This window comes from Chaetodon auriga, chromosome 13 (genome assembly GCF_051107435.1).
Source record: "Chaetodon auriga isolate fChaAug3 chromosome 13, fChaAug3.hap1, whole genome shotgun sequence".
Classification (NCBI taxonomy): domain Eukaryota; kingdom Metazoa; phylum Chordata; class Actinopteri; order Chaetodontiformes; family Chaetodontidae; genus Chaetodon; species Chaetodon auriga.
The window spans coordinates 15,287,262-15,300,370 of NC_135086.1; the positions used below are offsets into that span (position 1 = coordinate 15,287,262).

The window sequence follows — 13,109 nt, forward strand, 5'->3', positions numbered from 1 at the left end:
GGCGATACCAAAGAATATACCAGGGATTGTCCACCACTTTTGGCAATGGAAAACTAAAAAAAATAGCAAGGCAAGCCAAACTGAGCCATGCCATGCAGTCTGAACATGGAAAGTACTGCTGGTACAGGGAGGTGGGGCTGGTTTGGGGGCTGCCACACCAGCCAGAAAGTCAACAAGACTGTGCCAGATTTTTAATATACAAGGCCAGTTAGGCCAAATAGGTTCATTTTGTTCATAACAATTAGTGTGCTATGGCTAAAACATACTGGTGGTGGATAATCTGCCAACACAACAGGTGAAAGAAAACATGCTGGTTTGTGCTTGTTGAACAGGCGTTTTGATAAATTACTCTTATTGGCTTTTTAGCTGTGAAGGTTTTATTCTACATGAGCATAGCTGTCGTCAGCTTGAGTATCATGCGCTGCACCTGGGTTCACCTCTCTGTTCAGCTGTGTGTGTGCGTCTCTGTCTCTGTCTCCGTGGTTTCCTTCAAGTACCAATACAAGAACCAATCTTCAGAATATTCTGCCTTTGAATCATCTGGAAGTGGTCATTCCCACTGGTGCACTTGAATAATCTTTCACATTCGCACACTCTTATTTTTACTTGATGATGCGAGTGAAATTCTTGAGCTGTCGAGCCCTGCTCTTAGGTCTCCCCTGTCCTTTTGACAGACACACACATGGGCATGTGGGCCGGCTTCCTCTGATCACTGATCGGTATCTCCCACTAAGCTCATTAGCTTGCTAAAAAGGGCTTAACTAAACCTCCACAGACTCCCCACTTTTGTATTTGTGTCTGTTTGATGGGCAACATTACAAGCATGTCCAAGAATAATTTAACCAGCTCCAAACAGTGTGGGTGTTTGACATGGGAGGCCTATGGATTCCACTTACACAATCTCCCAGGCAACAGGTGGCCCGGAGATCAGAGGCCAAAAATATTTTTTTTCAATCACTTCTCGTCAACAGTTGGACCAGTTTATTCTTGTGTGCATTAGTGGGAGAAACCATGCTGGTTTAATGTGGCTCTGAAGGAGGAGATTGTCTAATGGAAGGGAGTTACCAGCCGGAGGAGGAAGAGGAAATGGTGGGGGGGTGGCAGGGAGACACGGGGGTTGAGAAAGTAACAAGGGGTGCATGATGGAAGTATGTGGGAGAAACAAAGAGTGCATTTGGGGGGGTGGGTGGAGGAGTAGGCCTCGTATGATAATGATCTAATAAGCTGTCAACCTCTGGAGTGGACGGACCAGAAACAAAGATGGCTTCACAACTCCTCACATGTACTTATAACCTCCCACCCGACTCGACCCCTTCACACCCACTGTGCTTTATTCCGCACCCACAAAGAACGTCTTTGTATGCTTCCAAGAAAGAGCCACGGAGATGGGTGATGAACTGCTTTGACATTAGCTCAATTACCAAGGAAGCACGCAGTGGCGAGTGTCTCACGCCAGTAAATCATTTCAAAGTGGAGTCATTCTGCCGTTCCTCCATTAAGCATCAGATCCACTCTGGACCAATACAAGTTGATGGTGCCCTAGATAGTGCTGTGTGGATGAGAAGGAGAGTGAGAACTCAGATGTAAAGCAGGTTTGTCAGATGAGTTCCTGCTACTTCAGGGAGGAGACAAAAGGCACAAAGAGCTCCCCCCTCAGCAGCCTTCGTCACTCTCTGTCTTCTCTGTAATCTATAATGGATGGAGGTGTTGTTGCGTGACAAAGAGAATACAGCAGAGTTGTGTGTGTCGCTGTCTGTGAGTGCTCGAATTTGTGTATATGTGTGGATTCATTTTGATTTCCTCTTGTGTGCTTAGGTAATGCGCGGTGAGGGCGCATCTCGCATACCTTCAGGCTAAACTTGTGTATTTGATGTTGCACCTGTCCATGTGCATATTTGGAACAGGGAGAGGGAGAGAGAGAGGGAGAAATTTGGAAAGGAGAGGGTGCCGTTCCTCCATTAGGCTCATATTATAAAAGATGGAGTGGATCTCAAGACAACCCCATCACTAGCTAATCACCCACAGCCTCAGCATCAGAGAGAAGAGCGACGGACAGAATCCTAATGCACCTTCCACTCTCGATTTTTACCATCTCTCTTTCCCTTTTCTCCCACCTCCTCCTTTCCTCTCACGTCACCTCTCATTTCAGTCCTGTCTCATCACTGCATTTTTTTTCCTCTTCCTCAGTTTTTCTCCATCACCCACTTCCTCCTTCCTCCTTGTGCTACTTCATACTTCTTTAATTTTTTTTTCTGATTAGCTCTAACAACTAACATATGCTGGACTGAGGCTGTTTTCTATCCCGTGTCTCTGCATCCTCTCATCCGAGCTCTTCCTGTGAAACACGGTCCTAGAGCTCCGTGCCGAGTGGTGACAAATACTTGCCAAAGCAGGTCAATGCCCTTTTCGAATTGCTCCCCTTTCATCACAGTTAATCACAGTCAAATGTCATAATGCAATGTCTTGCTGCTCCTTTAGAATATTTGGGCCTTCCACTTTACCCCGATGTCATTGCATGCATGCATGTATGTATGTATGTATGTATGTATGTATGTATGTATGTGTGTGTGCCCTTCTGCTGTAATAATGATTATTTTCAGCACTGAATATTCTAGTGATTATTTATCATTTAGTCTGCAAAATGTCAAATAATAAAAAATGCAATCCAAAGGAAACAGTCCACAATGCAAAGATACAGAGTGAGAAACTGTACTGTATGTGTGAACAGTATCCTTTTCCCTCCCACTATAATGTTCCCCTGCATAACGAGCTCTATACCAATGGCAGGCTTTGAACTTTTCCACACGAGTGTGTTTTTTTAGGAAGTCTGTTTAAAGTCTTTGTAATTACAGCTCGGGGCCGCCACCTCACTGAGAGGCAAAGCAGCCGTCTCTGATACATACCGTGCTCATCATCTGGAAATTAATACAGCAAATAAAACTGAACACTCAGCCGTACACACACATTCAAACACAGCCGCACATGTGCATGTGTGGCATGATGTGGCTAACGCTAGCAGTGTTTACTTTGTCTGTTCTGTCTTAGACCGTGCAGGAGGAGGAGGAGGAGGAGGAGAGCGCCTGACTGTGTTTCAGGCTGCTGAAGAGAATTTTAATTAGATGTGTTTTTTATTGCAGAGGTGAAACCAAGGGGGGAGAGAGAGCAGAGCTCTCTGAAAGATCAGCATTTTGCCGGAGTGATGCACTGTGTGACCTCAAGCTTCTCGACTTTGCATTTGTTCTCTCTTTCTATCTCTTCGGCACTAGCTGATGCTTTTTTATTGCCCCCACCCATCCTTGACCACCGCAGACCCCACCTCCAGCCGCCCTCTCCCTCAATCCTCTCACTCTCTGTCTTTTAGCATGCAGGTTCAGCATCCCAGACTGTGGATGTTGAGAAAACGTAGCAGTGTCATGCATTTCAATTGTAGCCCATATTTAGACATCAGTCTTGTTTTAGACATCAGAAACAAGTTGTTTGGAAACCTAACAAATGTCACCTTCTTGAAGAGAGCTCCCCCACTCCTACGCTCTTTCCATTCTGCTGCTTTATTTTTAAATCTAGTGCTATATTCAAGGGTTTTGTACTTTTACCAGTATTGGATAAAATCCTCATCTTACTAAGTCACAAAAATGTGCAACATACAACAGGGAGATTTTATTGTTTGTGTCATATATGTACATGCATCATACTTATATGTGGATTTCTATCGCTGAGTGTTTCCCTTGCAATACATACATTTTTGGAGCCACTTACTAAAATTTCCATTAATCTGTATTTTTCACTCTGTTTCCCCTCCATCTTTTTCACTCAGATCGGGACTTCAGCATCCAGGTGAGCACGGAGCGACGGTCCTTCACGGCCGGTGAGCCGCTGGAGCTTCGCTGCACCATCGAGGCCCAGAATGTGCCGGAGCGTTTCTTCTCGGTGTCGTGGGTCTTCAGCAGCTCACCGGTGGCCGTGGTGGGCCCCAGTGCCGTGCCTGTCCTGGGCCCCGATTATATCGCCCGCGAGGCAGCCGGTCACATGACCGTACGAAAAGAGAGCGCCAACGTGCACCTGCTCAAACTGCAGCACCTCCGCCCCGAAGACGCTGGGAAATACATCTGCCGTGTGACGGAACGGGAGAAGACGCCCACGGGAGACTTCATCGACCGCAGCAAGAGGTCACGCAATGTCCAGATCACAGTCCAGCCGCTCAGTGAGTAATAATCTGTTCATGAGGCCACTGGCTTAGTTGTCCTTAGTTGTCAATTACACTAAGAATGATGAGCTTTTCATAATAACAGTTTTATCTTCATGTAGGCAGTATGGGATGTCATGCTGTGCTCCTCTCCAGCCTCCCTGTCTCCCTCGCTCTCTCTCTCTCTCTCTCTCTCCCTCTCTCTCTCTCTCTCTCTCTCTCTCTCTCTCTGTCCAAGGTGGCCTATAAAAGATAGCTGCACAGCCTCTATTGTTAACTGTGAGTAAGAGAGGAAAGGACAATGCTACTCTTATTCCTGATGTATTTTCTGTTTGAGTGGATTGCTAAGGATTGGTAATGCAGCATTATGGTCCTTACCATTTCCTTGGCTTAGCTGGTCGGGGGGGGGGGTAACACTATAGTAGGATAATGGAGAGCAGAAGAGTCCAGAGTCAAGGAGGCTGAGCTAACAGCCATGAAATTAAAGCGTGAAGAAAGAAAAGAAGCAGAGAAAGGCGTGCAGCTCTCCAGGGCCCTCTAAGTGGTTCCCCAGGCTGAATTAATGTGTTCTGCTGGGGCTAGACCTCTTCAGCTGGGTTAAGCAGGGCAGGCCGGTGGGGTTGTGTCAAGCTTGCAGCTCAGCGATGCAAATTTACAGTTTTAAACCCCGCTCGCAATCCTCTCATCAGTCACCGAGATTTCTCTTCATCTCGGTGGCAGCAGGAAAACGCCCCTCCGCCGGTTTGGGTCACTTGCTTCATCCCTTTTTCTCTCTGTATCTCCATGTCTCTTAGGGCCGGAGCAGTGTGTGGCGACAGCTGCTACCAGCATAATAAAACATAATAACCACAGAGTAGTATCTCCTCTCACGCAGCCAATACTCCCTTATTCTGACCGCTCTGCACCCCCCTGCTAAATCAGCCCAAAAACAATGGCCTCAAGCCTGCAGCAGTCTCCAGGGAACCTCTCTGTATGGGAGGTTTTGTTTTTCCAACAAAGGACCTTAATGCCCCATAAAGGAGGTTTATAGTGTTTACACAGGATAATGGCCATGGTTATTGAAGGAGAACTTCCATGAAACACAGCAGTCGTGGTCAGGTGGACATGTATTTCATGCGCAAACTGTCCTCGTATGCCTACTCTCTCTCTCTCACACACACACACACGCACACACACGATTTCAAGTTGTGCTTCATCACTCTAATTGGGGGAATTGGGTGCGAGTCAGTAATAGAGTGTGGCAGGGGTTAAAGTTGATGAGTCAGAGGCAGGCAGAGGTGACAGCAAAGGAAAAACAGACGTAAACACTTCTGACAAATCAGTGTTGATGGATGAGTTTACCTTTGCAATGAGAAAGGGAGAGAGAGCTTACATGCCACACTGAATCTCTATCATACAGATGTAAAGGACAAATGCAAGGTTAGAGGGAATGAAGAGAGGGGGTATCAGGCCTGGAGTAAGATCTTTTTTAGGGCAAGGCAACTTTGGCTTTTGATAAATACAAACTGATAACATTCATTGGGGTGTTGCAGCCAAAACCAATGTTACAATAGCAATAAGTGATCATTACTTATTATGAAGACAAAACAGTCTCCAATCAGCAATCAGGAGTCACTGAATTAAAGTCGAAATCATTAAAATTGGAACCTGATGTTTGACTTGTTATAACCAACACCCTTGCAACTATTCGCATTTGAGCGTGAGATCATAAGAGCAGTCAGAAAAATGACTGAAAACACTTTTTTACGTGTTAAACGTCAAACACGCTGATGAGAAACTTCTCAAGGCAGACTGCTACTTTCTTCTTGTCACTGACGCTGCAGACACACGGCGGCTGACAGAAAGAGGAGATCATATTAGACAGAGAAATATTAGCTGTTTCTGGATAAAAAAAAAACATGTGATGAGAACGTTGAGCTTTCAATTTTTATCAGGAGTCATTAAGAACACCATCAAGCACATCATGTTTGCACACAAAGAGCAGCCATTTACTGCATGCTGCCGCTCACTTGGAGCGGTCAGCAATTGTATCACGGCGGCCCCCCCTGGCCCCGCCTCTGGCAGCGCCCCTGGCCGTGCTAAATTATTGAACACGTGTATCACACTAACGTTTGTGATGGCTTGAACTGCTTCTCTTGAGTGAGGCGTCTGATGTCAACTAGTAGTGGTGATGATGATGATGATGATACTCACGGCTGGTTTTTCAGGTTTGGGTCAGTCAGTCTTGAGCGGAACTGAGTCTTTGTCAGTTTTGAAAAGAGCTGCTCACAGCAGTAGGTCATTGCTGTGCAGCTCAGTGATTTCGTGTTGCAGGTTGTCAGGCACATCAGCTGGTTCCACGTCAAACAGCAAATATGTTCAGTTCCTTTTGTTTACTTTTTATGTCCTGAAACCTCTCACAAAAATGCCCGAAGGAGTTTTCACACTCAGCAGCATATTCAGATGTCATAGCAGGATTTTGTTCTTGCAGAGCGGGAAAATGCTCAGTGTCTCCTCTGTCCAGTTGCAAATGTTTTCATACTTGAAAGCAGAGAGCTGAGAAGCTGGCTCGAGGTTCAGCTCTGAGAGGTATTTGGTAATGTCCACCATGAAGGCCAGATCACACAGACACTGGCTATCGCTGTGTTTCCACATCAGGATTTCCTTCATCTCTCTGGAATTATTCCAGAAGAACTGACATTGGAACAGTTTTACTCTGTCTGGTCCTGGCAGCTCCACAGCAGCAACAAAGCTGTCCTTCACAAATTCTCCTTCTGAATGAGGTTTCAGCTTCTTAGCTCTTAGTTCGCTCACCACGAAACTTTCCTGCAGAACACTGCCTCTGTCAGAATGTGGTCTGTGAAAGCTGCTTGTTGGGCATCAAGAGCATCATCCTTTTCAAAGCGCATTTGTCCTTGTAGCTCATCCAGTTTAGCATGTTTTGAGCTGTAATGATTCTTGATTAGCCTTTTTCATCACTGCAAGCTCGGCCTCTCAAACTAACTTTGACACACTGGCGCATCACTTCAGGGCATCCGTGGCACTTTGGCTGTGGTATAATTCCTGCCCTGTGATATACTGTAATAGAGATAAAGAGCTTTCCATAGTTAAAAAACAAAGAAGGAGCAGGTGGGGAAAATGCAAACACATAAAAAGTAAAACTCAAAGAGGAAGGAAAAGGGAAAGTTAGAGAAAGGCAAAGTTGTCCAGAAACAAGACAGTTTCATCGGAAGCAGAGTGTGTGTGTGTGTGTGTGTGTGTGTGTGTGTGTGTGTGTGTGTGTGTGTGTGTGTGTGTCTACTCGCATAACTGTCTAACAATCCTCTCTTCACGTCTCAGTGTGAAAAAGTGATAGAATACAATATGTTCTTGGCTGAGAGAAAAAAAAAATATGCAGCTGTTACAATGAAAGACAGAAAGGAAGAGGAAAAGGATGAAGGGTTTTCCCTTTGTTCATTTGAGTGTGATATTCCATATTCAGAGAGAGCTCACGCTTATTAGGAGTGCTGGCGAGCTGAGAGGGAAGCAGCCGAGCTTGGCCTGAGGGGAGAAAAAAAAACCTTAAGTCACACCCCCATGAGACAGCAGCCGCGGCCCCCGCAGAGCTGAGAGAGCTTTTGGGTCAACCAGAGCTCCATGTTTGATGGACGCTGAGGTGATGAGAGTCGAGATAAAGCAGAAAAACAGAGAAGAAGAGCCAGTAAAGACTTTCATCCTCCTCTTCTTCTGAAGTGCCGCTGAGTCCTGTGATCTGAGCCTTCTCTCCTGCTCCCGTGTGGACTTGGTCAACAAGCCACACAGGGTTCAGAGGGAGAATCACAGCCCGCTCACACAAACTCACCAGGGTCTCTTCTTCTGGCTGTCATTCCAGTGTGCCCGAGGCCGGTTACCAAACCGCGCTATCGTCCTCTCACACACACACACAGAAGCATTCGAACACACGTGCGCAGTACTCGCACAAGACTGCGTGAAACTCCCGGGAACAGGCTCAACGATTTGTTTTAATGCCCCTGGCCTCCTGTACTCTGTGAATGTGTTAACACAGAAAATGTGATTCCTGTTGTCTCTGGGATTCAGTGTGAGGAGTTTTTGAGGAACTTTTTCTCAACTCGTGCTCACCTCCAGGTCTCTCTCTCTCTCTGTTTTCTCTTCACCTCAGAGAGCAACATCACAGTGGCCTTGTCCAGTAACTCTTCCGAGGTCCTAGAGGGTGACGTGATCCAGTTGACCTGCTCGGTTTACTCCACCACGGGCCCCCTGTCTGTCGTCTGGCAGTGGACAGACAAGCAGGGGACTGCACCGGCTCAGGAGGTGGCCTCCGTGGATCGGGACGGCGCTGTATGGCACAGTCCGGCCTACAGAGAGCGCTCTAGCTATGGGGAGGTACGTGTGGAGAAGGTGCGGGGCGACACGTTCTCCCTGTCCCTCTATAATTCCTTACCTGGGGACGAGGGCCAGTACCGCTGCACAGCCACCGAGTGGCTTCAGACTGGGACGGAACCAGAGCTAAACTGGGAGAAGATTGGAGAGAAGTCAGCCACCAAGACACTCACCGTCAAGACTGTTGGTAAGTTATTACAGCCTCATCTAACGCCAATATGGTGTATATTCTGATTCTGTCAAGTCGTTAAGACACAGGAAGAGTGGGTGCTGTGGCGGCTGCAGCGCCCCCTGCTGGTTGGAGTGAAACACAGTTAAAATGTTATACCTTTTTGAATAATCAATACTATGAAAATTCAAAACTTTTTCATGTTTAAAACAATCCAATCTCTGTTAATTCTACATTATATTGTATTGAAATTTCTGAAGCTTTAAAAAAAATGTAGGGAAAGTTTTAAGAATAGTAATAATAATGTTAATTATTTAATGAATAAAGTTATTTTTGTTATGCTAAAAAAGTTTATAATTCAGGTATCTTGACACCATTAGCCATAAGTATGAAAGAATGGTGAATTTGAAGGTGAAATATATACAGTATATGAAGCGACAGCTAAAAGTTTAGAGAGGCTACTGAACATAACTGAATGATGCAGGAAATAAAATTGCACATTTCCTCATTTTAAATAGTCCAAATCCAACTTGGCTGTACAGAAAAAGGGACGCAGCATGCTCTTGTTCTTACGCTGCCTGACTGCTTTTATCCCGTAAATCCTGTGTTTTCTTGTTTTGCTGAAGCTGAATCTCAGTGTGTTCTTGTGCGCGCAGAGCAGCCGCTAACCCTCGATCAACCTATGGAGATAAACAGATTAAAACAAATGCTCTGCGCAGTTATTTGTTTCATTTTAGTTTTGTTTTGACAAGCAGCAGCTGAGCTTGTTGCAGGTGTAAATATCCTCGATCATATGGATGATATTGTTTATCCTGCTGTAATATTATTTCCATGCAAGGTTCGGATTCAACTACATCAGATTTACCCCCCCCCATTGAAAATCCGTCCCTGCGTGCATGTAAACCTTCTTAAAAGACAGCGTGTCTGCTCACATGCACACCAAATCTAAGCACGCCGTACGGTTTGTGATTTGCTAAAGACTCGTGAATGGCGAGGGCAGAACATGCAGTCCACATAGTAGACCATGGTTTATTCATGCACCGCTCAGGGAAATGAGCTATTAAGACACACACACACACACTCTGACACCACCTGCCACACATCATGAGCGGTGCTACCGTGACACCCATCATAGACGCACACACACACACACACTCGCACACACAGCCATATGGATTAGCCAGAATTATTAGAATGGAAATGCAGTGGCAATGTGTTTCACAGTCTGTGGGTCTCCTCTGTCAGTGCTGAGTTAAGCTGAACATCCTCGGTACAGGCTGAGGAAGCCACTGGAGCGGAGCAGTGAGGAGCTGGCAGGCCAGGAGTACGGTGCTCAATACACACACACATACACACACAGCCAACGGATTAGCTCCCTGCAGCAGCACACAGTGGTGCTGCAGAGAAGAGATGTCAGTTTTTAAGTGGCCATTTGTTAAGTTCGGGCAACAACAGAAACATTAGTTTGAGGAACAAGGGACGCATTATGCAAATCAGGGAAAAGAAGTCCGAAGCCGCTTGTCTCCTTGCAGCTGCACTCCTCGACATCTCCTCTGCCTCTCCTCCATGCTTGTTGATCAAAGGATTTTCTAAATGTGCGCTCTTGTGTGACGGTCAATGTGTGTGTTTTACCTCGTCTCAGATTTGTTTTGGAGCTCGTTTTTCTCACTTTAGCTTCCAACTGCAGTTTTATTGGACCTAAACCCACCATGCGGATAGAGCACTTTTTTTTCTGTGTTTCATCTTTCTTCTAGTTTACTTCTCTTGCCTTGCTTGTTTGGTTCTTGCACCTCATGAATAAAAAAAGAAAAGTTGTGCTTCAGTTTCCTTCTGAGCTTGGGCTTCACGCTGGCATGTTCTCTGAGTGAACCAGTCTTCGGGGTGAAGCTCAAGATATTATATATGGCCACTGTACCTTAATTTAGTCCGTGGCCTCCTCCTTTATGGACTCTCTGTGCTTTGCTGATGAGACCTGGAGGGGATGGGCGGGGGATGTCCCCTGGCAGCCTTGTGTTTTTGTTGCCACAGTGAGGACAAAGGTGCTTGGTGGAGATTCTTCTCTCCAGCAGATTGGCTTAAGGGGCCCTCAGGGTGTCTGTGGTGGCAAGTGTGTACGAGTATCCTATAGACACAGTGTCCCCCTCAAACACACACACTGTACAGTGACCGAAACATACTCATTCATGTTTATTCACACGGACAAAGAGACAGGAGTTGTATGGGAAAAATGGATCGCCGTGAAATCCTCTTTTCTGTCACAGAGGCCGGCAGACAGTGAGGGACATGGCTGGATGGAGGAGGGGTGCAGGGAGATGAGAGATAGAGTGAGAAGGAAGAGTTATTGTCTATTAGAGAATTATGGCCCCAGGCGGCTGTCCCAGCAGTATCCAAGTCTGGACAGAGAGCCATCGATTACACACCCTGAAGGACATCGGGGTTGATGGCTGTCGGAGGGAGAGAGAGGGTGAGGGACGGTCGAAAGTGATGTGGCTGTTGACAAGAACATAATGGAGAAATCTGCAAAGTCTCAAGGAAATGAATTATGTGATCTGGCAAAAATCAGACTTCATGAACATCTCTCCGTTGCACCTCCCTCTTTCTTTTTTTATCTGTGCGTGACCGTGTTTCTCATATTCCAGCTCAATCATTCACGTTGCCCTGAAATAGGCACAGCAGGGCCAGGTTATTAAAGGGCCACAGAGGAAAAAAAGGGATTTTTCTCTCTCTCACTCTTTCCCGACTCCCCAGCTTTCCATTGCAGATGTATCTTGGCGATAATGTATGGAGTTATGTGAACGTTTTTATCTTAATGAGGATACTTTAGACTTGGCAAGGAGTTGGGCGTAGATCGAACATCGGCGCTTAGAGGAAATCTCCCCCCTGGGTTTTCATTGTTGCATCACCCATTCATTTTAAAGCACGCTCTCACAGTAAAGCACACAGCAACTCGTACTTAGACACAAGCACAGAGTAGTACATACAGTATATACGCTCACATGCGGAAGCTAAATGACAGGCTTTTGGTCATAATGATGGAGTAAAATGCTTGTGGAGATGGAGAACAGCTCTACCAAGAAGTCTGTGCACTTAAAGTAAATGCTGTATTTTGTTCTAGCGGGGGGCTTTGCATCTCTCGGTAGCCGTGCTTAAAAGAACAGTTCCTTCCTGGAAAACAATTATGAACCCCCACATCATTTGCTGAGCTTCAAGCTTTTAGAGAACAGACCTGATCACACACCCATGCTGCGTGCTATTACATGCAATCAGCTCTACTCTAAAGGCCCTCTGACAATCTGACGTCAGTAACATCCTCTCCTCCTTTTCTTCCACCATCTAGAGTCCTCCTTCATGGTGTCAGCTTCATCGCGGACGCCATCCATCACATTTGGAGACTCCTTTGACCTCCTGTGCCTGGTCAAGCCTCGTCACAACCCACGCGTGCCCACCTCCGTCACCTGGAGCTTCATGCCGGCTGGCACCGAAGCTGACAACGAGGATCAGGGAGAGTTCAAAGACCTGGTGACTTTCACCCGTGAGGGCACGCTGCAGTGGGGGGAGCAGCTGCTGGGGCTTGGTACCCGCACCACGGTGGACCGGTCGCACTCCAACACCAACTTTCGCTTGTCAGTGACCCGGGCAGGGCGTCGCGAGGCGGGCAAGTACCAGTGCACCGCCGTCCTGTGGAGGAAGAACTACGACAACAGCTGGACCAGAGTCGCCAACCGCACTTCCAACCTGCTTGGCATCAGTGTCCTACAGCCAGGTAAATCTGCATGGCTGCTTGCCAGGCAGACACACACCTAATTGGAACGGACACAGACCAGCACACAAACAGGGATAAACACAGATTCACACACACAGTCACACACACTCACAAACACACACACACACACACACACACACACATCAAGTGAATTCAGCAGAGCTTAGAGGATTTCTGCCTGCTCTAATTGCTCTTAGTCTCTGGTTTAGCCACTAATTGGAGTGTGTGTGGAAGTGTGTGTGTGTCTGTGTGTGCAGGGCAGGGTGGAGTGTCCTAATAGAGCACAGTGAATGGATTGCTAAATATCCCACAGGAAGAGAGAACGGAGTGAAAGTGGTAGAAGACAGGGAAGCAAAGGATGGAGACAGAGAGAGTGAGAAAGAGAGTGAGCGATCTGTCCTTGAACCTTTTCCTCAACGGAGGCATTAAACTGTCTACACCGCCTTCATTGGCCCTCTGTGCTCCACACACACACAGAAAAACCCAGTCAGACACAGCCCAATTAGTGGCTGAGCACAAACAACAAACACACACAGGCACACAAAACCCACATTGGCCCAATTTAGCCCAATCTGCTGTGCCTCTACAGTATGATACTTCAGGTGAAGGTGCCTGAAGCGAATACTCATCCTGCT

General features: G+C 46.6%; 1 protein-coding gene across 2 annotated transcripts in view; it reads left to right on the forward strand.

Annotated features, from left to right (window-relative positions):
• igsf3 (immunoglobulin superfamily, member 3) overlaps positions 1 to 13,109 on the forward strand; it is a 71,228-nt gene that overhangs the window by 40,534 nt on the left and 17,585 nt on the right. For both annotated transcript variants that reach the window (XM_076747404.1, XM_076747405.1), the window contains exons 4-6: positions 3,815 to 4,201; positions 8,322 to 8,729; positions 12,049 to 12,474. In XM_076747404.1, the coding sequence (XP_076603519.1) occupies positions 3,815 to 4,201; positions 8,322 to 8,729; positions 12,049 to 12,474 (1,221 nt within the window). The remainder of the gene's footprint in view (positions 1 to 3,814; positions 4,202 to 8,321; positions 8,730 to 12,048; positions 12,475 to 13,109) is intronic.